This window comes from Gymnogyps californianus, chromosome Z, assembly GCF_018139145.2.
Source record: "Gymnogyps californianus isolate 813 chromosome Z, ASM1813914v2, whole genome shotgun sequence".
Lineage (NCBI taxonomy): Eukaryota > Metazoa > Chordata > Aves > Accipitriformes > Cathartidae > Gymnogyps > Gymnogyps californianus.
This window is the reverse complement of record NC_059500.1, coordinates 40,860,770-40,885,560: the sequence shown is the minus strand read 5'-3', so window position 1 is coordinate 40,885,560 and position 24,791 is coordinate 40,860,770. Positions and strand designations below refer to the sequence as shown.

General features: G+C 41.4%; 1 protein-coding gene across 1 annotated transcript in view; it reads left to right on the top strand.

The window, feature by feature from the left end:
- Positions 1-24,791, top strand: part of NTRK2 (neurotrophic receptor tyrosine kinase 2) — a 204,559-nt gene that overhangs the window by 104,172 nt on the left and 75,596 nt on the right. Inside the window, exon 11 of the mRNA XM_050912895.1 lies at positions 14,749-14,937. Coding sequence (XP_050768852.1) covers positions 14,749-14,937 — 189 coding nt within the window. The remainder of the gene's footprint in view (positions 1-14,748; positions 14,938-24,791) is intronic.

Below are 24,791 nucleotides of genomic sequence, written 5' to 3'. Positions count from 1 at the left end.
AGCATTATAAGAAATATCTCTGGGTGTGAATATTAGTTAATTTTTTAGCAATAATTGCTTGGCAATTTGAAATGAAATTGGTGCCAGATGGCATTGCTAGTGATACAAAACGTCAGAAATCTGTTGTAATCATACTATTGAAAATGACGTTTCATTTTAAAAATAATATCTGTAGTGAGATCCTACGTTATTCTTGCTTTCTCATAAAAATTTAAATGGGTGAGTAGCTCAGGACTTAATTTTTGCTTCATTTTGCAGGCTGGTTAGATAACTTAGGTCTTTCAAGTTGTCATATCTTCGTTCCTTGGGTTTTGCTACCACATCATGAAAACATGGAGAAATTGGCTGGTAAAGAAAAGTTGATATTGTCTTAACAAACCAAATTCTAATGCCTCTGGAAACGGTATTGGAGAACAAAACCATCCCAACCACTCAGTCTATGAACCATGTACTTTTTTAAAAGGAGTTTCTGTATCCATCTAAGGTAACATGTGGAGGGAGCAGCCAGCAAAGCCCAAGGACCCCCAGGCAGGGCGGCGTCCCTTCCCTGCAGATCTGGGTACCCCCCTAGGGATAATGGGCTCCTCCGGTTACCCATGCGGTCCCGCCGCCCCTGGCAGAAGCCCAGTGAAGCTGTTACATGTTGGCTGCTTTCTGACATCTCTCCTCTGAAGTGTCTTATCTCTGTGGCACAGAGCCCAGCTTGAAGCCTCCCAAAGGGGTGTGTGCCCAGGCGTGCTCCCAGTGTTGATATGGCACAGATACTGTGTACGGCTTCAGTAGGTTTTTGTGATGATGAGCGTGCTGCACTGCCTCCAACTAGTGCTGTTTGCTAAGGATCCAGCCCAGCGTTAAGTGCTCTCCAGCAAGCTGGCTTGTCCGCCTCGCATCCCATCCCTCCTCTGCAAGTCCATGTGACTGTGTGACTGAAGGGTGAAAGACCAAAATCTTGCTAATTTTAATAATCCCAGCAGCACCATAATGAAAACTTAGCTCCACAGCTTTTACATTTCTCGTAGCATGCAGCAAATTGTACCACTGACTTCAGTGGGAGTTTTCTCTGAGCATGACCAACCAGAGTTGGAATTTCAGGTTTTGCTCCTACATTAATTTCTCAGCAAGAAAGAGAAATGGGTTTTATAGATTTTCAGTTAAACATTGGGAAGACATGAAACTGTCATTCTCTATAATGTAGTGGTACAAATATGGGCAATTACCTTTTTGGCATTGCCTCTTGGGAATAATACAGATCTATTACTTTAACCCATTCCTAACATAATTCATGTGCAGCCATATATTATAGATGCTGCCTTTCAGTGACACAACTTAAGTGCCACAGCAGCACAAGACTTCATTTGCCAAAAAGGTTGTCATCATTCTTAATACAAAGACAGCAATACTGAATCTGCTGTCATTCATAGAGATTTTGCAGCATTGTCAATTTAATAAATTACTCTCAGTTGATATTAAGATGAAGGGAATTAGACTCTTGGTATTGCTATTTCACTTTTTCTGTTCAAAGGATTTCATGCTTCATGCTTGGTTTCACTCTTTCACCCTGTCCCCAAATTTGTTTTTCTCTAAATTTTTGATGAACTAGCTAGTTGGAGCTTAGCACATTATTTTGGGTAAAACAAAAAAAACCCCTCATCTGGCAAAGTCAAGTAAGGTGTAGAAAAATCTTTGGGGGAAATGGATTCTTTCTAAAGACTGTGAAAATGAAAAACTTTCAGTTTACTGCAATTATGGTATAAAAGTGGGGACTCCAGAGAATGAAATACTAAGTGGTTATGTTCCTGCACAGAAGTCCAATTCTTGGTTATTTAGTATTGGTGTGCTTGGAGTGAGGGTATGCATTTTTCATGCACGTGGGAGGTGCATGTGTCTGCCTTTTGCAGTCTGGTCCTTTGAGACCTGTTTGTATGTGACCATTGCAGACTCCAATTTTGAATCTAGTCCAGTGCAAGAGAGGATTGTGGCTGTGCATGGTTTGTTTTGTTTTGCGGTCTCTGAAGGCAAGAGGATTATTTTTGCAGATCAACTCAGAGATACACTAATTAGGGAAGTTTATATGGTCTTCTACTTCAGTTGGTGCTAATGTTCTACACGTGTTCATTAGATTCATACAGAATTACAAAACCATTTTATTCTGCTTTGTAGTATTTGCTTCTAATGGTGGTCAGGAGTAAGGCTATGATATCAGCTTCCTTTAGCAGTTCCTTTTTGAGAGTATTTGATTTCCATGCAAACCTGTTCTGATAAATCTGTTGCTAAGAAACAACCATGACTGAATTTTTGGTAAGAGGAAGTTACACTGAGAATAAATGAGTGTCACCCTAAAATACTTGAGTTTAACAAGTGCTAATGCTATTTAATGCTAACGTATAAATTGCAACATCACAGGAGGCCATGTGGACAATTGGGAAATGAATATTACAAGGTGATAGGAAGCTGCAGAGTTAAGAAATCCAGGGAGATGTTAGAAAAAGAGAGGATAAATGAGCCAGGTGGTCAAGAGAGAATCAGTTGAGAGAGGCAAAACCCTTCATAAAGGAAGAAATGAGTAAATAAGCAGAGGAGGCACATCAGAAAAAAGCTAGGGGAGAATACTTGGTAAAATATTCAGAAGTAGTAGAAGAAGCAGAAGTAATTTATGAAAATATTATGTGCAGCATACTGAAAAAGGAGAAACACTGCTTTATTTAGAGCCCTGCAGAATAGAAACAGTAATGCTTCCAATATTTTAGCAAAATCTCATGGTGGTTTCGTGACCAGTTTTGTGACCAGTTTCACAATGAATGCGTCCATTTTCAAATCTGCTGTAGCAAAACTGCCAGAGCGTCGTTTGTAGTGTGGCCACCTCTGGGACAGCTGAGCTAGCTGGTACAGTGCAAATAGCTTTGAGTGTGGGGCATTTTCCTGCTTGCCATAGAGGCAATTTCAAGGAAAGCTGGCAGGAGAGAGGTGACAGGAGGAACCTCCAGCAGATGAGGCATCATGTGGCAGGGAGGAGGAGGTGTCTGTAAATGGCAGTAAACGATCAACATCTAGAGGCAAGTCAGTCAATTTGTGCAGCTAATCCCATAGCTTGTGAGTGATGCTGCTGGGACAAAAATTTGACATGTTGCCTTTCTATCCATGAATGTCATTTGCTCCACTGCAGTAATTTTTAGGTCTGCATTTGACGAGGGTTTTGAATACGTAAGGCTTCACTACCTTAGGAATTGTGCTTGGGGAAAGAACGGTGTTGTTCGGAGGCAATTCTGCATCTTTGATCTGAAGCTGTATTGGCAGGGATATTCCTCCAAACAGTCTGTTCAGCTCCCTCCCATCTTCAAAGGTGAATTGTTTTTTAAACAATATCCCAAAAGATCTAATTGAGCAAAATCCAGAAGTCTATAACCGTGGAAATGGAAAGTGATTAATGGAAAGCAATTGCTTTTCTTTTCTTTATAATTTCTTAGAGGTGCACAAAACCACCAGATGCTAGAGTGAGTCTGTTGCTCAGGCTATTCCACATTGGAGAACATGGCAGATGCTTCACCTGGGTATGACAAGAATCTCTAGTGACACATGATTGCTGAGCACCAAAAATCTTCTCAGAAGAAGGTTCTGGCCAGTCTCTTGCTGGCCAGCAAGGATTTCTGAGGAGGGGTTGTGATCTCTGTTTGAAGGCCAGGGACATGTATAGTTTCTCAGTGCTCTAGGGACAGGGACTGTAGAGAAAGCCACTGAAATGGGCTGCTCTGGCAGAGACACAAAAGGAATCAGTTTCACTGTTGCTAAGTAATCTAATATAAATTGGAATAAAATGTCAGGCATTGATGCTCAGGAAGGAAAGTAAGGTATCTCTTGCTTTGTGCTCACTGAGGGCCAGTTTTGGACAGCCTGTCTTCTGTGCTGAGGCCTCCTCCCCTTCCAGCAGCCCCCCTCCAAAGGCTACATACTGCCTCCCGAGCACATGCAAAATTTGGGCCATCAGGACCCAAAGCCTTTTCACACAAGGAGAGAGTGAACTACTTGACAAGAAATAGATGATGGAGTGTTAGTTCACCATCTTCCCATGCTCTCCTCTTCAGGTGTAGGTGGGCCTTTGAATTTTGTTTTTAAAACCTGTTTTCAAGTATGGGGAATGTTTGGAGATGAAGAGGAGCCAGTCCAAGTCAGTGCAAATCCAAAAAGGCTTCAGTTAGGCTACAAGATCATCTCAGTGAGAGCTGAGTAAACAGCAAAACCAGATTCCTGCAGATGTTGTTTACAATTTGAGCATGATGTTTGGGTTGATTGTGTGTAATCATTTAGTTTTGCTGCTTTAGAGATTGTCACGTTTAAGGTTCGCTAGTGTGGCTGTAAATGAAAAATGAATTGGAAGCTATTATGCTGGAATGCTTGTTGAGAACAAATCGAGAGGTATATTTCAATGTAGGACAGTGTTGACTTCATAATTCGTGCAGTTTTGGGGGCCTGTAAGAATCTTCCACTCAGAAAAAGTCAGAAATGATACAAGACTTTGTGTTATAGTGTCATGTAGTTAACAATTCCACTAATGAAAACTGTTCAGAAACAATTAAGGGGGGAAAAAACCCACTGAAATAAGTTGTATGTAAAGAATGCAATTAAATGATGTGTGTTCTAGTAGAATAACCCACTGTAGACTGTGGATTCATACATCACTGGTGTGCTTCTGACCTGACTAAGCCTATCTTGATTCTGCAGCCTGGAAAAGTAACCTGCTAATGCACTGAAATGTATGTACTTTATTGATACATGCTATGTATTTGTTGAGCTACAGGCCTCATTCAGTTCTGAATAGACATAAATCAACACTGGAAGAACCCAAAGTATTTTCGTGAGACCACTCAAGGTTTACCTTTTTGTCATTATGGAAGATTCGCGCTGAAAGGGGACCTGGGAGATTCTTCCCTGTCCTAAGCCTGTATCAACTACACCTGTATCTTTTCCAACAGATATTTTCCTGATGTGGCTTCAAGATCTCCAGAAGTGGAGACTTCTGAGTCTTGTATGAGCGATTCCAGTGCCTGAGGATGTTTTCCTAACATTTTACCTCAGTCTTTCTTGATGCACTTTTGTCATGCAACTTTTCATTCCTATCCAGCATAGGCATGAAATAAAGATTGTTCCCTTCCATTGGAAGGCTATCCTCGTGTACCTCCTCAGACCTCTGTTTAGGATAAAAGAAATCCCAGTTCTTCAGTTTTTCCTCAGGTCTCTGAGTATTTCTAGATTTTTCCATATCATGTTTTCAGCTGATTTGCTTGGATGGGAGAGGCCTGTAAACAGTATCTCTGTACTCCCAAGAAGTAATCAGGGCGGGTTTAAAGAAGGGAAATAGTTTCATTAGTAATGTTTGGGTTTTTTTTTTAAAAAAAAAGCACGCAAGCAACAAATACAAGTTTCATATCAGGGAGCTTTTCTCCACAATCTAGCGTATCTGCCATATCATCTAACCATGTCTAACAGAATTTGGAAAATTATTCAAGTTGACTACTCCAAATAGCTTTGCTGTTCTCTCAGATAAAGACTAACTGCCAAAGCAGCATGGGGAAACTTGTGTTGCTTCTGTACACATTGTATTTATCTTCTAGACAACAGAGGACCTCATTCCCAGCCCTAGGAATGGGAATGCTAACACTTAGATTATTTATGAGAAGTGTGGAGGGAAGCTATTGTTAATTAAATAGTTTTTAAGTGAAATGAAAGTCAACAAGGATTTATTTTGGGGTGAATTTTTTTTTTTTTGCTTCATGCCAACAAGCACATTCCAGCTGATCTTTTTTCTTATTGTGGTGATTTTTCACTGTAGTATTTTTGAAGGATTGTAATTTTACCCATGTTTCTGAGATATCCAAACCTGCAGGTGGCTATAATGAATGGTCTTGGTGATCTATATTAAAAAAGATAAATCTTTTTTTTTTTCCTTTCACATTTTCTGCTGCCTTGTATCCTTACCTCTCTGGCTCACATATTTGTATTGATTAATACGCTACATCCCTGCTAGATTTTTGTCTCAGGTCTGTGTTTCATTTGACTACCAATAATGAGAGGCCATACATTCCTCATTCTTTATGATAGGGCACATCATCTGAGCTGCAGATACTGCAAACGTGTCCACGAAGCAATGGGCAGCTCTATAGCCACCATTTATCCTACAGCTGAAGGAGGGCTATAAGTCCCAAAGGGCTCTGTGGTTCGACAGCCAGGGCTGGCAGTCCCTCCTGGGTCCTGGTCATTACGTTGACAAAGCTCCCACCTGCAGTGTTGGGCAAATCAGCGAGCCGCGCAGAGCTCCTCCTGTTGCCTCGAAACTGGGAATAATAGTAGCACGTACCTCACCGAGGACGAACTGTGAGGATTTGTTGGTTATGGTGCTTAAGAGTTTGAAGATGTGTACCAGATTGCGGTTGTGAGATCTGTTGTACAAATGCCTCCCATTCTGACTGAAAGGAGAAAGAAATTGGCAACCTTTGTGCTGCAGGCTGAGGCTTCGCTGATGGCATCCCTGGGGAGAGCTGGCCCTGGAGTGAGGCTGGGGCAGAGGGGGGTCACGCACCTTTCATCCTTGTCCTGATTTCGGCTAGGATAGAGTTAATTTTCTTCTTAGTAGCTGGTACAGTGCTGTTTCGGATTTAGTGTGAGAATAATGTTGATAACACACTGATGTTTTAGTTGTTGCTAAGTAGCGCTTATCTTAAGGACTTTTCAGTTTCCCATGCTCTGCCAGCAAGCAGGTGTGCAAGAAGCTGGGAGGGAGCAGAGCCGGGGCAGCTGACCTGAACTAGCCAAAGGGACATTCCATACCATAGAACATCACGCTCAGCATATAACCGGGGGGCAGTTGGCCTGGAGGGGTGGATTGCTGCTTGGGCATCAGTCAGTGGGTGGTGAGGAATTGCATTGTGCAGCACTGGTTTGTTTTTTTTTTTTCTTTTTTTTGTTATATTCCTTTTCATTATTATTATTATAATTATTATAACATTTTATTATTATTATTGTTAGTATTCTATTTTACTTTATTTATTAAATCGTTCTTATCTCAACCCATGAGTTTTACCTTTTTTCCCGATTCTCCTCCTCATCCCACTGGGAGCTGGGGGGAGTGGGGGAGCAGCTGCGTGGTGCTTAGCTGCTGCCTGGGGTTAAACTGCGACAGTCCTGCACAGACAGTACTAGCAAATCGAGTATGTATTAGGGATCCCATCCTTTTTCCTACAGGGTTTTGCAGTGCTGCAAAGGAGGTTTCTTGGGTGAACTGCCTTGCCAGTCTGTCCCAGACCTAGACACCTGTGTCTTTGTCCCTGCATCCTGTAGGTCACACGGCTTCCAGGGAGTGACTTGCATTATGAAGGGGTCCCCTAGGTTATCCTACAGAGTCCTCCCTATTTGGAAACCTCCCTTGCAGAAACTATGACCTCTGGAATGCTCTAGGCTTGTGTGTAAAGGGATGTGTGAATGCATGCATACAGGGGAGTATAGACGAGGTGGTGAGAAGAAAGGCAGCTGAAAGGAACTGACTGGGATTCTTTCACAATCACGCTCCAGAATAAAACTGGAGCAAACAAATGTGCAGCTGTGGCTTTTAGATTCAAAGCCACAACAAAAAGTCCTGATGAAACACTTGACTGGCTAAAATCTGTGCGCAGTCATTTCAGTGGAAATTACCCAGATTGCGTGTTTGTTGCTCTCTAGAGGAGTTAGGCATTTGAAATAAGTTTTCCAGCAAGAGGAACATGCGTTTTAGGGGAAAGACATTTTGACACCTAGGAACACTGAAAATTTGGTACTGTAAAGCTGAATAACATACCTATTATTTCATTAGACTCAAAAGTATGCATTACTTAAATTATTCTACATAGGAAAGAAAATAATCCCACACTGTAACTTAATTGCTCTGTATGAAAGCAATACAGTAATGACAACGCAACTTACTCTTCTTGTGAAGCTGCAACAAATGAGGAAAGACAAAACATTGATTTTTCACATGAAAACAAAAGCAAACCACCTTGGATTCTTGATCACCCAAATGTAATATTATATCAAAGTGGTGTGGTTTCATCATGATTTTCAACCAAATGTCTCCACTTCGTTTTGCAATGGTTGTAAGTGAACAGACTCCTAAGGGCTGCTTCTTGAGTTTAGACCTTTATTTTCAGCCACTTACTCCAGCAAGAGACCTCCAAGGAGCCCCCTTCTTTCTGTTATTCAAAGATTGTTAGAAGTGTATGCTGACAGGGAACAGAGGCATTTGTCTGCTGGGTGAGGGGAAGTTCTCCAGCTCTCCGTTCTGGTTCCCCTGACTTCCTGGGACCATACTCTTGGATTGGAACTGAACTTCTTGGGCAGTGTCAGAAAGTTTTTCTCATCTCATATATCAAGAAGCAACAGAGTACAAGCTTAAACAAGCGCTGGTGGGTGCAAATCAGTTAAACAGATTAATGATACCTGTCAGAAGATGTGAAATTATTTATCCTCTAAACACCCAAGCCTGGCAAGCCTCTCAGTTTTCTGAGTCACAGACTTAATGTCTACAGTGTGGGTTTTGGCTCAGTGTGCTGCGCCGGGATAGAAGGACATGCACTGTTGGAGCTGTGAAGAGCAGTGCACTTCAGCAGTATGGACTTGGGTATAATGTTGCTTGGAGTGATGTTATTCTTGTGTTTTCTCCACCACAAACAAAGGAGGATTAACCCCATAACACTCGTTTTGCAACTGAGTGTGACGGTGACTATTGAGATGACTTCACTGAGGCTAAGACTAATGGGTGTTTTCTGGGGAGCTGGCAGGGATGGGGATACGGGACAAGAAGGGTTGGCTGGAAGGTGGGGAGAGGCAAGAAATGCTATTGCTCCACACAGCTGAACTGCTGAGAAAGCATAGGAGCACCTTGCCTTGAGCTTTCCCTAATTAAAAGCATCAGCAGATGCAAAGCAAAGACCATTATTTTAATAAGCCCACTCTAGATTTGCAGAAGAATCTGACTTTACTTTGAACAGCTCCACCAAGAAAAGTGAGGTTTCTCTTTGGGAAGCTTATTCAGCCAGCTTTGAATTTCTTTTTCTTGTGTTCTTTTTATGCCTTTTAATTCAATTCCCTGTATTCAGCATGCAGCATTTTGAGAGACCAATAATATAAAATAATGTTTCTATAATTGCATTACTTTCTATTATGCTAGGCTCTCTTATCCAGTCTAATAGAATTGCATAAACATGATTCGATATCACAGTTGCGTACAGTTGTTGAACTTAGGAATGCAAAGGAATATTCAAAGTAAGGCTTATAGCACTTCAGCCAGAAAAAAGTGTGCCAAGCCATGATTGATGAGTTGTCTTCCAGAGCGAGTGAAAGATAAGATAGCGATTCAAGAGTTAAGCTGAAAAGATGTCTGTTCTGGTAAGAAGGTTGGATCCTAGCTTGATAACAGGAAAAATTGAGTATCTGCTCTTGCTGAAGCATAAAACTTACCTGTTAATCATGCAGAAAAGAAGAACTTAGAATCTACAGCAAATATGGGAGTCTCATGGGAAAAGAAGTCTTGTGTAATTGCTTTTTCAGAACAAGGTATTTAACTAGTGAAAAAATATACCCCTCCCAAAAGGAAAAAGAGAGAAGATTCAGTATGGCCTCAAAATTCAGCAGAGGTGATGCTGACTGATGTGACATGCAGTCACTGTCCTGCTTTTGACTTGACAGTGTGCTATTACCATGTCCCAGCACAGACTGGTCCCTGTTCCCAAGAGCCAATGCTAGCGCAAGGTCGATTGAGAAATCTTCCTAGCAGTCAACATAATTTTTCATGGAAGGAGCCATGGTTATTAAGGCATCACAGCACAAAATCACCTCTATAAACAGTCCTCTTTACCTGAGCTGCCTTGTAACACTTGACTAAGCAGATGCATCCTTGTAACTACACAGCTCCAACCACAAAGCTAAAATCGGCTGGGTTTTTGGTAATTATTACTCCTATTGTTTCCCAGTGTGCCTGAGCCGTTAGTGGTGACTTCAGGGATAGTTGGAGTAATGTGTGACGCACAGAAGTGTGTTGCGAGGAGGATGCAGGATATTGTAGCCTCCAAGAGATCTTGTTAGAGCTTGGAGAGCAAACATGCAGAGTAGATTGCTTGTATCTTTGACACAGTAGGTGGAGGGAGAAGTAGATGGACGCAGTGCTCGTTTGTGACCATCTAAACTAAAGTCTGAGTATATGTGCTTGCAAGGCCATGCCAGGTGCAAACAAAACCCATATATTCCTTCTGATTCTGCATTTGAGAGCCTCTCCTTTTTGTTTTTTGCCTGAGCCTGCTTAGCTGAGTCATGCTATTACTCTCTTTGGGACTCTTTCTGTACTTTGATACACAGGAAGGTCATATGGATTATCCAGTGGCAGCCGGTAGTCAGATGTGTCGCCACAGCCAACTACCTAAGTATTAGCAGAAGACTGAAATAATGCAAAGCAAAACATAGACCCAACAAATAGCAGTGTAGATAGGTCTTGGTAATGTGTATGTTAAAACTGCATTAACTCTGATGGCGATAGGAGCAGCAGGAAAGTCTGTATTTTATAATCATGAAAATCCTTCTCCTGGCCAGAAATAGCAGCACGCCTTGAAAATAGTTAGTTTTATTCAATTTTATTTCTAAACCTCAGGAAACTCACATTTGTTGGGACCACCACGATCAAGGACAGTGCAGAGATGCACCGTTCAAGAGGTAGCACAGAAGTGGGTTATATTTCAGGGACGGGTGCTGGCACTAGTGATGGTAAACCATGACCCCACCCCAGCAGTGTTTCAGCACCATGTGCCGAAGATCATTCACAACCTAGGTGTGGGAGGTATTTTGGCTTTATTATAGCTTGTCAGTTTCAAATATAATTGGTTTTCTTACATGTCACAACTTTTTCAGAGAGCTGCTGTTTTTTGTACACGGAAGGGATTTTTCTCGGGCCTAGGTGATGCAGAATGGACAGGTTTTTAGCTCAGCATCAAAGAAAGGAGAAATTCAGCCCTGCAGTGTATAGCTCTCATGTTTCTTCTCCAAGGCAGGCTACCATTTCTCATCTGGCTCTGGCTTCTGTCTTCTTAAGATAAGAAATATGGTCTAAAAATGAAATCAAGTGAAGATGTTGGGCAGCACATCTGAAGGTGGAGAAGGCCTCTGGAGTTTTCTTAAAAGCTCAACCTGACTGAGTCAGCTACTGGCAATAGCTAATGGCTACTGACAACCCATGATTTTTACTCCCACCAATTACGTTTTGTCTAAAATTTTCAGGTTTCAGGTGTGAAACCAACAAAGATTTTATGAAAATCAGAATCAGTAATAGGTGACTGAGAGTAATTATCATACTCATTCTGCCTTTGACAAGTAATTCAGTGACCCCATTTCATCTGGATGAAACCACACTTTAAGGCGCTTTAAGAAATTACTCTTCAATTTGAGCTCAGTGCGTATTCAGAAAAGGGCAGCTGTAGCTTCTTGTCAGCACAGGTGATGGCCTCATCTTGCATCCTGGAAAATGGTTTTGCCTTACTAGAATATCAGTCACAGCCAGCTGCAATGCTGGCCTGTAATTGTAATGTGGCTTAGTGCATTCAAAAAATGAAATGTAACTTTATGGTAAGTGGATAGTCTGGCAAATAAGCAAGTGTGGAAACAATTTATGTACCAGTTCGCACACGTTGACGAAAAGGTCCCAGCAAAGGGGAAGTTTGAAAGGATGTGAGCTCAACTGCCTCTGATACACAAAAATTTCCATCTGTTGAGTTCTCATTGTCTTAATTAGAGAAGAAATATACAGGAAATAGGATTTTTGAACCAAAACAACTATTTCCAAAGACCATTGCATGAGCTGATTACTTGCTAATAAGTGAGAGGGATCACTAAGTGACACAGCACAAAGTTCCCAGAGTTGAATTTTACTTAAATTGTTTCATACTGCCAGGAATTGCTTTGGAAATCACCTAATTTTCCAGGTTTTCCTCACCTACATCAGAGAGCTGAATATACTTGGAGCCTGCTTCATACCACACAAAGACTAGTTTTTACCAGTTAGCCTAAATGTGTAAATAGATTTACAGAACAATTGTTTACTTTTCACCTGCAGCGCTTTGCTGTTTATACTGATTGAAAAAATAGTTCACTGTACAAAATTGGGTCTTGGAGTAGTGCAGAAATGATTTGATGAAGAGAATGAGTTTCTATTTATTATCCCACTTTAACGCCTAGAAATGTGTAATGGTCACTTTTCCTTGCCATCACCACATGCGTGGTGGAAGCAAACAATGACAAAAGAGCCTCCTCCTGTGCAGCAGAGAACAGCAGGGCTGAAAAGGTCTTAGAGGCATGCCTCTATTAAATTACAGAGCCGGAGAATTTGCCCATTTGCTGTAAGAGAAGGGATTTGACCCTCATACTAAAGCTGTATTAGTATAAAAGGACTTTATTTTCCCAAGAAAATGTGTATTTGTCAGCCTGCTTTTTGGAGCCATTAGCTTGACATTCAGAAAGTTTAGACATGTAAGGATGATGTCTAGAAAAAATTGAATGCAGTTTTAAATGGGTTTGCAGTCTAATGCCACTTCACACAACTCTCATGCACCTGAAAAATGTGTTGTGACTTCATATAAGTATCTTGTGTGCCATCTGAGGGACCCTTTCCCACAGTTTGTTAGGCTCTGCACTTCATTAGAGAAATCTTCACCAAAAACTCTTAATCCTGGCAGCTTTCCTAGTAGAATCAATCTTTTGAGGATCTGCGTGATCAGTAATGACAAAACCAGCCTTCGTATTAGTATTTCACTTGATAAATTGCAGAGATCTAGGCTTCACTTACATTTGTCAACAGTGACTTTCCAGTGAAGTGCAAGGTATTTGAAAAATTACGTTGAATGTTTCAGGCTAGAGGGGGAAGTACTTTTTCAAACTATGAGAGCATTTCCCTCATGCACCATTAAACCAACTGGGGAGAAGGGAAAGCAGGACAGGGGTGGGAGTACACTTGAGGCTCTAAAGGTAGGGTTGAACAGCCACATGCCAAATTATTTAAGTTTTATTCCTGTGAGCCATGCCATGTAATGATAAAGTGTTTTTGTTAATGATACAGTGAGCTGCAAAAGAGTAAGAGTTTCTTTTCTTTAAAGCTGCCCTTTCTTGGCTGCTCTGTCTGGGACTGTCCTAGTTCTCATCTTGTTCCTTAATTGTGTGTGTACTATGGTGGATCCTGCCCATCTTCTCCACGTCCTTAATGATGTGCCTACAGGACCTGCTGCTGGTCCCCATTCTCTCTCTCTCTCTCTCTCTCTCTCTCTGCATCCCCCATCTCTGCTGCAGACACAGATGCCATCTATGTGGCGGGTTACTCAGCTCTGTCTTGCCTCTGCACTGTTCCTTCTGTCCAACCTAAAACTCAGTCTGGGGCTCCAACATTTTGCAATGGGGTGACTGGTGACTTGGAGTAAACACAGCTTTTCATTGTCCTCAGGATCCTCTCTGCTGCCCCCTTCTTTGGGGGGACATTCGCCCCACCTCTCACAGCTGCCTACAGGCTAAATGCAGGTGTTGTCTGAGGATGCCATTCCAGGATAGGCACTTCCAGAGGGCAAATTTTGCCATCTGTTTCTAGCATCGTCTTTTGATTGTTACAATTAGAAGATGCGAATGCCACCCCAAAAACCCTGGTTAACATGGATGGAGAATGCTCTGCTGGCTGTTCAGTGGGGAGATTAGGCAAAATGTTGTCGCTGCTAAATGTCGATTCTGGTTTTCTTTGAATACTGGATGTAAACTGGAAGATGTAATGTGGAATTTAAATGGCAGGGTTAGATGGCAAGAGTTCAAATGTCACCTGCGCTGATCTCGCTGTTAGATCAAAGGCACCTGCAGCTCACAGAAGTGGGACACTGTGCTAAGCAGGATTTTTTTTACCCATTTACAAGGTTTTACCTCCATGGCATTTTCATTAAAAATATAAAGCACAGAGTGAAAACAAAACAAAAACTGTCACTGAATTACTGCTCCAAATAAACCTCTTCCTGGAAGGTGACTAGACGCAGGTGTGGATGGGGGAGCCAGTGGGATGTTCCCCTGGGCTGGATGAGCCCCTCTACAGTGACCCCAGATTTTGCAGTGGTGTGGGATGTGTCTTTCCCACTACTCTTCTCAGTGTCTGCTCCACACCTTCTGTGACTGTTCAAATTGTCCCCTGGATTTTGGCTCTCAACTGTGTTGTCCTTCAGAAATTTCCAGCTTCCCAGATCAGGATGAGCCCATCTCCTCTGTGTCTTTTGTCTTGTTGCAATGCCACCTCAAAGGGGGGGCAGGCATTCCCTGGATTTGTGGCAATTATTGCTGTGTGATCCAAGTAGGGTGTAAGGTAAAATAGTTAATGTGTATATTTTGTAGCTTATTTCTGAGAATGACAGAGGAGTTCAATAGATTTGGAGATCTTTCTCAGTGACAGACTATGCTGGAGCCTGACGTATTTAGTCTAGGTGATCTACCAGTACAAAAATTTGCTTCACATTCCAACTCCTAATGGAAAAAACCCACTGTTCTCCATCTGCACCCAGACATACAGAATTCCTGAGGTAAGGTCAACAAGGCACACAAAGAGAGCTGTTGACTATGGGGATGGAAGACAAACTGGTCCAAAAAAAAAAAAAAAAAAAAAGGTAATCATCTGAGGGAAGGGAACCATGTACTGAGTTACAGGAAAATCTTTGTTTCTAACTCTAGGTCCTTCTTCAGTTATCAGCAACGACGACGATTCAGCCAGTCCCCTCCACCACATCTCAAATGGCAGTAACACTCCATCTTCTTCTGAGGGGGGTCCTGATGCAGTCATCATTGGGATGACGAAGATTCCCGTCATCGAAAATCCCCAGTATTTTGGAATTACCAACAGTCAGCTCAAGCCAGACACCTGTAAGTACGAACAACTGTATGTGTTTCAGTCATTCATTTTACCCGTGCAAGTCCTGGGGCTCCTTAACAGAGCTAGCAGAACAAAATGCTCTAAATTTCTGGGAGTAGAAGGGTGGGGTTAAAATGTCTGCAATTTGTTAAAGGTACATGGGATGAACCGCTTTACATCTGTCAAAGCCAAATTCAGCCCTTGTGATGAGTCAATGAAGTCAGCAGTGTTACACTCAAAGCCTGATCCATATTCCATCAAAGTCACCAGTAGCCTTTCCATTGATTTCAGTGGTCTTTGGCCGGTCCTGTGTACTGAATGCATTCTTGGGAGAAAACAAATCCTGGGTCAGAAGCAGAAGTCAGTATTGTTACATACACACATTGCATGTATTGGCAATGAACATAACCTTACTTTGAAATCTGAGTATCTGCAAAGTTATAAGAATCATAAGGGTTAAAACTTCAATTCTTTTAATTTCATTGTACAATTCAACCTCTACAGTCAGACAAGATGTTGAATATTTAAAAGTAGAGCAGAAGGTTGCATGATGGACAATAAATGTCGCATACAAATTCTTTCATGTTCAGTTAGAAGCAGGTGAAATGTGAAAGAATATGAAGAGTTAAACCTAATTAACTATGAATAGTTAAAAAAGAGTATCCCTAACTTCAGATGCTACTCTTCAAACCTAGTAACAGTTTTAGAATTGGACATGTGAAATAGTGATTTTTGAACCAGTGATTACCATTGCAGGACATAACTGAAAAAATACCTGAAGTATATTGTGATTAATAGTAACTGCACTGTTTACTATTTTTCATCAGTACATTAAGGTCTTTAAGTGTTTCAGAGAAGGTTGTTCCTGCCTCTTTCTTCCTATTTTTTTTGTGTGAATGTACATACATTTCTGAAGTGTCACTGGAAGTCTGAACTGTTTTCTCTGGGAAGTCATGCTAGAGATTCCCAGTATAGCTGGTGAGCATTGGGCTTGCAACTAACAGACGTTACATCCTATCTGTATCCTACCCTGAATTATATTGATTCATAGCACAAACTGTAGTCTAGGGGCTTACTGCCAAGGTCAGAAACCTTTGCCTCCAACTTTGCGAAGCTTAAATGCCGTAACAGGAATCTTTCTTGACCTGTGCACAAGGGCATGCACGCATATGTCTATGCATGACTTCTAAGGCTGCAAAGACTGGTGCTGGACTACCTATGTATCTTGTGAATATTAATGCTCATCTACATCTAGATTGTTGCACTAAGCACAGTCCACAGAGGGATGTTCCTGCAACGCAACAGAAAATCTTTTTCTTGCCTTTTTATTGTACATCCCTGATGTTTGCTCTTACCATAGTGGTTTTTCTGTGGCACTATTTTGTGATTAGAAATACCCCATTATCTCTTCTACTAGAGGATATTTGAATAATCTGGCCTAGCATATGCAGTGGGATGCATAAGATAATCACTGAATTGCTGATACTTGATCAGCACAAGGAAAATGTTAGACAGATTCATTGTGATTAGAACAATAATTCCTGTGAAGAATAGAAGCTGCTAGGGAATCAGAAATGGGCAACATGCCCACTAGAGCTCTCTAATGTTATATAAAAGGCCATGCTTTTAAATATGAGGCTACTGTACCTCCGTTCCCAGCTGCATTAGACAACATTATAATTGTTTAAATAAACATCAGTGACTACAGAGTATTTAACTTTCAGCATTAATGTTGAAACAACATACATGCTTTTCTGGGGAAAAACCCAAACTGCACCAAAACACAGAATTCTCTCACATTTAGTAAGCTGCACATTAAGTACAGACGCATTAAATCACGGCTGACTAGTGCTAAGTAGGTCCTGATCCTAAAAATACGTAAGTCTGTGTTTGGTTTTGTGTGCTGCAATGAAACCCACATGGTGTCAGGGAAATTAATCACAGTACATGAAGTTCAGTTTGTGCATAAATGCTTGCAGGATGTGGCTCAAGACTTTGCTATGGTGCTCTGGGGAGGTTTGTGGGGCTGATGCTCTGCATTCTGCCACATTGCCATGGTGGTCCCAGTCTTTGTGGTTTTACTGCTTTAGCAAAGAGAATCAGGTAAACTGTGACAGTGTATAAACCAAGGCAGATTTCTCCTACCACACTGAGCATCTGTCCAATAAAGAGCGTAATTAAAATTGTCTCAGACAAAAATGGTCTTCACAGAAATAATTTCACATACTCTCTCTTTCTGTCTCTCTCACTCGCTTATTATTACAGAGCTGTACTTGTCCTTTCTTAACCTGCCACCCTACTCCTCATGTGTATATCTGGTATTTATAAACCTCTAAGCTAAGTAGCTCTTGTACCTTTTTCCTGTTTACCATAATGCCAGCTCCAGATGTCATCTGGTTTCTCATCTCCAGCAAGATAATTAACATTTATGTTTATTTCCTATCTGGTCTAAGTTCCATTGTCCGCTAGCATTAAACACAGCAGTCACTGACAGTCATGCTGGAAAAGATTCTTATGTATTTAGCGTATGTTGGTCTGTGGAAGGAGGTGAGACTTCAAGCTAGGTGAAACTGTGCGCAAATGGTATTGCAGTTTTCACAGAAGTTGAAGGAGTGAGTGTGCTGTGAGTAGCAAGTGGAGTTTCTTTTTTGTTATCTACTTAAGCCATCCTTTGACTTGTCTACAGATAATCATTTCTGAATACAGGGTGTCAAGCTCCATTGCAAAGTATTAGAAGTGTATGTGTTTAAAAGAAAATTAAAAAGTTGATTGCGATCAATTTAGTTTGAAATTCCATCACTGTATCAGTAAATTGGTACTTTCGCTACTGAATAACTAAATCCCAAAGAGTGATGGCTTCTAAAAAGTCAGTCTCAGGCTAAAAGTTATAGCGCTTTCCTCCTCTTGAGAGACAGCTTTCAAGGTGGGAAAAGCAAACTGATGAAGAGCGAAGACCCGTGAACTTGAGGGGTCAGGTTCCAGTAATCACTCAGAAGGACTGAATTTTTGTCCCAGGTTTCAGCGCAAATGCTCATCTGTACCTTTAATTGACATAACAGTAGAAAATTACTCTTCATCTTCCAACTGGGATTGGCTGATATTTCCCACTCCAGCTGCTCATCATCTTAACTACCCATTTTCCTCTCCAGCAAACTCACTGATGCTTCTTCAGCACTTACCTGTCTGACACCCCATCCCAGCACTCCTGGCTTTTCCTTTCCCTGCCATGTACCCTTGGTTGCTGCTGGCTGGTGGGCTCATCTGCTACTCCAGTATCTTGAATATTTCCACCTTGAAAGTTTACAGTCTGTGCTGCACAGACATGTTTCAGACACGTACCAGACTGCTTGGTTCCTTTTTGTGTGAAATCAAAAGGTATTTCCTCTTTCGCAGTACTTGGCTAACAGTGAGAACTCTGATTTCAGATGTGTAAGAGAGAGTCTGCAGCCTGGACATGGTGAAATGCTCTTTGTACTTAAATCATTATAAACCAGGTTGTGCTATATTAACGTCAGCCTGCAAACCTCTTGCCTGGGAATTACCAACAGTGTTCAGTTGTCGCTGTTGAAAATTGGGCCTTAACTTTGTAGTGAAGTGATATCATCAGGTGCAGAAACCTTGCATGGATGGCAAACCTTGCAAACATTTTTGTCCCCTGAAATCAAGTGGACAATGTAATATCTTGTGGGCATAGATGCTAACTGCTGCTAGGTGGTTAGCTTCACTAATCTTATGAGCTGTTACAGCTTCTAAGCTGTTTGGTATTTTCACTAATACCATGATATTTCAAAAATTAGTCTTCTACATCTCGGCACAGAAATTGTAGTTGCTAAAGTTGCCAACTGAGCCTACCAGACCTGTTGAAACAGGACAAAAGAAACAAAGCCATTTTCCCCATGAACGGCTATGGACTTTCTTAATTCATCACTTAGCTTGCAGCCCAGCGCTTGGAATATATCAGCCCATTACTATTACATTTCTGTGATTAATGGTGGAAATACAGTCAGTAAATAATGTTGGTGTGTTGGTAGTAATGTGAAAAGCAAAACCTGAGGAGAGAGCATGCATAAAACGTCTGTGGAAGTGCCCAGGTTGAAACTCTCAGGGCAGAACTTGGGTAAGAAACTGCTTGCAGGTGGTTTGGGGATTTTGGGAATGAAATTGTTCTCTGAATCTCATCCCAGTAACCCCCACTGCTGCCCCACGAGGTCACTGTGGTTGGTTGGGTGCCACTGAAAGGAAGGCTGGAGCTTTCCCCTTTCATGGAGAGGTTTGCAAGCTCCAGGTTTCAGGCCCCCTAGGGTGGATAAATAGCAGCTGCACTGACATCAGTTTGCACTTCCCAGCTAATCCGTACTTGCAGCGCACTTGATTTCATCCCTAAAGATATTATCAATGATGGAAAATAGCGTACTGGGCAGGTTTGTTGATTAGTCGGTGGTTTAGTGGCAAGATGTTTTCAGTGGCTGGCCGTACATATAGCCACTGAGTTTCAGATGATGTGGTGTGGATTGTGGCTTTCATACGGGAAATTTGGGTGTATTCATGAGATAGTCTTAATATTTCATCTATATTTCTGCAGTTTGGGATTGTGTTCCTTCAAGTACAGGAGTGTGAATGTCCGGTTTAGATAATAATTATTGCACTTCTGTTTGGCCTCTGTTAGGGAAAGTCTGCAGGTGATTACAAGTTGGTAGAAAGAATTTGTGTAAATTAATTTTGATTTATTTTGCTGATCTGAAAAAATGAATTTACAGTCTACAGCTCCAGATCCACAGTAAAATTGCTAATTGCATGTATGATGCTAATTTTAAATGCAGAAGTTTTGAGAGCATCCCTCTTCTATCCCACTTTGAACACCGAACTTTTCAATTTATGCTTAGGGATTTTCATTTACATTTTAGGGATTGTTACACCATTTAGTTAAAGGTGACCTCAGTCTTTTTCTAACTTTCCTTGTTCTTTAACTATGGATTTCTTTTTAACATATACATAGCCAGACTTTGGTTGTACCTGTTAGGCAGGAAAGTTGCAGAAATGCTCTGCTTCAGTCCACCACCTTCTTGAATGACTTTTAAGGGAGAAAAGAAATAGGAGTGTTATTCTTATCATTTTCATCTCATCACAGTACTGGACTTTTCTTTTTACAGCCATAGGTCTTGGAGTCTGGTGATGATGTCAGATTTCATTTTAGAATGAAAAAAATGTGAAGAAAAGCTTGAGAATGTGAGCCAGACCCCAGAAGGCTGAGGAAACCGAAAAAAAAAGATCTGGGTTTGTTTTTCTTCTGTTTATTACATTGTGATTCTTTTTAAACTCAGTTTCATGATTTGGAAGCATTTGAGCATGGCAGCAGCATGTGAGGGTGCAGAGCTGGCCATGCTCAGCCAGCCTGGGGAGGCAGCCCTGGCACGGCTGCCGCAGAGAGCAGACAGGAGCAGCAAGATACCAGGACCCTCTGAGTTGCATTTACTCTCCCAGGCTGTTTGTGGAAGGGTGCAGCTACTTGTAGTTCAATACCCAGTTGTTTCCGTGGCTCTGACCACTCACATCCCGCAAGGTGGACTGGTTTCTCTTCGTTTTGGAGTAGGCTGACAACCTTCTCCCCAACCCTTGGATCACTAGCAACGGGCCATTTGATATGAAAAAAGAAGTAGTTGTCTGTATTTCCAGGGTAGGTTCAACAGAAGGACGGGATGTGGTCACCCAGGTTGTATTTCTCAGGCATCCTTGCCCCAGGAGTCCCACAGCAGAGCCTGGACCCAGCACATGTGTTTCCTTGCTGGGTGTGCGGGCTCTCACTGCAGAGCAGGGATGTGAGAGTCTGGTGATACAAAAGCTGCAGGCAAAAAAGAAAATTCACCAAGAGAGCCTCTGCACTGCAGGGATCTGCCAGGTCTCTGGCCCAGAGCAGCAGATTTATTCATTTCCGTGTGCTGCTCGTGCTGCACATGCACTGTCCTGTAGAAAATAGCAATGTGCGATGAGCAGACTGCCTGCAGCGGACAATCTCCATTTGACTTTGTTTCCCACGTAACAAATTATGGCATCTTCCAGGTTGTGTCTGTCACCCTACACTTTCCTACAGTTTTGAGGAATAGGGATAATTTTTGACACACATTACAGGCTAAAAAATAGACTGAGTTGGTCCCTGTGCACAGAAGAAGGGTCTCCCAAGAGAAACACTCTGTCAGCATTTCCATCTCTTTTGAAAGGCTTTTATATCTGAGTGACCATGAAAGAAAGGCTGCTGTAATGGTTTCTTAGTCAGCTAAGCCCTAAGCCTGGGGATTTTCCATCAATTCCCAAAGTTCACAGAGCTGAAAATTTGTAAGTAGCTCATTTTCCTATAAAAGACACCATGACCTCAACAGCCAGAACGCAGAGGAGCAAAACTGATCAATCTTAGTGAAATCCAGACTGGGAGGAAAAACCTTGCTGTCCAAGCTGAACTTGCCAGTCTTGACATTCACTGGTAGTCAGGATTCTGAGGTTGGGAGGCTTAACAGGGCACTCACTTCAGGATCTTTAGATGCCGAAAACCAAAAAGCTTTAGATGCTGAAAGCTGAACGTGAATGACGTTGAGATTACAAGGAGGAATATAAATATTATATTTACTGATTGTCCTGATCCCATTGTGTGCTTTACTCTGAAGATACTTTATTGGCTAGGTAAACGTATAAGAGAGATATTCGTTGAATAAAGATATAAAGATATATGAAGGTATATTTATCATCTTGACTAAATACTTTTGTAGTTTGATTGTATGTTTTAATCCTTGATTGCAGTCACCATTTAAAATGTGTGTCTGTCTTTGCAATTTTTCATCAAGTCATACATATGTCAGAAATGTCAGCCATATACATAGGTGGTGTATTTCATTAATTGCATTTGACTTTTGTTAACTGGGTGAGAGATTTGTCTCCCAGACCATAGCATATTGAGTCTCAGATATTTTTCCCAATAATGTGGTCACATATTTCCTTTGCCCGACAACTAAAATGTAACAGGGAATAAATAAATTCATGAGAAATTAGATTTTTTAACTCCTGCTGCTCATTCTGAGACTCAGCGGACCTGCATTTTTTTTGTTTTCCAACCAGATGGAAGAAATTTTCCCAAAGGCAGAAGCCTTCAGCTTGAAAAGCGTGGGCTTCTACCTCCTTAAAAATTCAGAATTGGAAAGAAAGGAATATTTCCACATTTAGTGTAGAGGTGAACCTGTAGAGTCACTTTTGCCCCCAGAAGTTACTTGTGTTGCAGTCTTGATCTGTCCATAAAGTCCATTTACATCTAATAAGAAGGGCAAGAAATAATGCTTTCAGCAAAATATTTGCATTTCATTACACAGAATGTTGTTCTGTGACCTGAATTATATGGTAAACTACTTTCTCTGAGAGTCCAAATGCTGGAAATGCAACTGCAAGAAACAACAGCTTGGACTCTGATCTTTAATTTATGAATAGCATAAGTGTTTTATCACCTGGAAATATAGCACATGAAACATACTTCTGGCTAACTAGAGGATGTTATAAGGAGATCTGAGCAATGAAGATCCAAAGTATGCATTTCAACTATAGAGACAAGAGTACGAGGCAAGACAGCGTGAAACATGCACTCTCAGGAAAGTGTCCAGTGTCAAAATTCAGGTAGAGCGTGCACTGTCTTGTGTAAATTTGTCAGGTAAACTTCAGATAAGCACACTGTTCTTCTTCAGCAGAGCACTGAAAGGCACTGTGAACATCAAGCCCAACCATGGGCTTCCCGTGAAGAGCACACTTAAGGACTTTATGAAAGATGAAGTGAAATTAATCACATGCGCAAGCATTCTCTGCAATAAGGGTATTAGTCAAGATCAAAAAATCCAACATGGTGCTTTTTTAGTAGGTGTAATCTCAGTGGCATCACTACATTCAATTTGTCATTTGACCGTACATCTGTATCAGAAATACATACACTATTTGGGCACCAAAATATGTAGCTAAATCAGTAATAAGTAAATGACAAATAGCACCATTTATATTGTAATGATTAAATTATGCCTTTCAGACTCTGTGCTGCATACTAAGTTCTATGGATGTTGTTTTTATATACAGAAACCTGCATATGTATGTAAAAGCATAATGGGAAAATAACATGATGGAGGTTAAATGGGTAGTCCTTATATTTAAGCTGAATGGGAAAAAAAAGTAATCCATTGTGAAAACCTCCTTATCATGAGCATAAGCATGGAAGCAGGCTTGGGCCTTGGGTTTATTCCTTTGTGTCAGTGAGAGTTTTGGCTAAATAAGAAATACAGATCCCGGAGAAGCAAGGTAGTATAAGTAAGAATAAAATGAGAAATTTTAAGTCCAATAAATACTAAAGTACGAGAAAATCAGAGATAAATCAAATAACTTTGTAGCCAAAATTGTTTCATAAACCCTACTTCTAATTTTCTTGAGTTCATCACCAAGCAAGTCCATCATTATTAAGAAATATAAGTGTGTAAAAGGCAGTTAGCCCTGAGCACAAGCTCACCCAAAGATGAATTTTGAGAGACAATGATCAGGAATACAGTTGCCCACAATAAGCATCGGTTAAGACAGGGTAGTATTTATCACAGTTGCAGTGTGAGCCATGTTGTCTTTCAGCTGTGTATAACGTCTTCACACCTCTCGCCAGCAGCGGTCTCTGAGGAATTAAGGCTGTCAGTGCTTTGAGACTGTGACTTTTGAGAGCGGTTTAGCAGTTTGTGTCCTGGATGAGACCGTGCGGTTGGCTTTGCAAGTTTGCAGATCTGCCCAGTGCGGGGAGGCTCTGGATAGCAATGGGTTACGTTATGCCTGGAGCCATCAGAACTGCAGAAGGGTCCATGGCCCACTCTGAATATATGCATGCCCCTCCTATTTATGCGTTTCTGTGTATGAATGGGGCTGTATTGGCTCGCGTGGCAGCCCACGCACCCAGCAGGAGTTCACCTGCTCTGTCGCTCCCTTTTCTACATCATTTGTACTCTGGCTATCAGATTCTGTGAAAGAGGTGCTTTCTTCACTGCATCCCACTGGTGGTGGATCTGCGGGGCTGGGATGCAGAAAGCTCGTGCTCCCACCCCTGCCCCGTCTCCCCCTGCAAGCAGGAGTGCTTATCAGCTGCTCTGGGGCTGATCTCCCAGACCTTTTTTATTCTGTGGTCTGTGCAGCTTGATTATCATTCTGTCTTGAGAAACCTTTCCCAGCAAAAATGCAGCCGAGGTTCATAAGGTCCAAGTACGTTTGGTTTGGTTTTGACAGGCTTTTGCTGGGGAGCTCCTCATTATCTCAGGCTCAGCTGCATGTGTGTTATGGGCATAGGGTAGGCCAGCAGCAAGTGGAACCTAACAGCCATTTAAAATGTTGTCAGCGATAAAAGAAACACAGTTGGTAATATTCTGAAATATTCTGTAATATTCTTCAAACTATTTTTTTCAACATTAACTTGTTAATTAAATCTCTCAAAAGGCTTCTCATTTTCCACAACAGCAGTTGGGGAAAAATGATAAGGCTGTTTTTTTCTCACTGGAAGGTGTTTAATTAATATACCCATTTTAGTTTAGACATATATTCTGTATAATAAAATACCTGAGCTCAGCATTTTTTACTCATTTAAAAAATATGATTATGCGGGTAGACAATTCCAGGAACATGCTTCCATCATTAATTAACAGAAATAAAAACTCAACTGCTGAAACGTACCTTTATGATCATCTTTTAAAGCCCTCCTTTTCTCACTTTCCCTTAAGCTAGTTTTCTTTTGATTTGTTAGACAGAAGCGAGAGCACCTTTCAGTACCAGCTGCTTTCTCGGCCAAGGATGCCAACTAAGGGACTATGACTGAGGGGTGCAA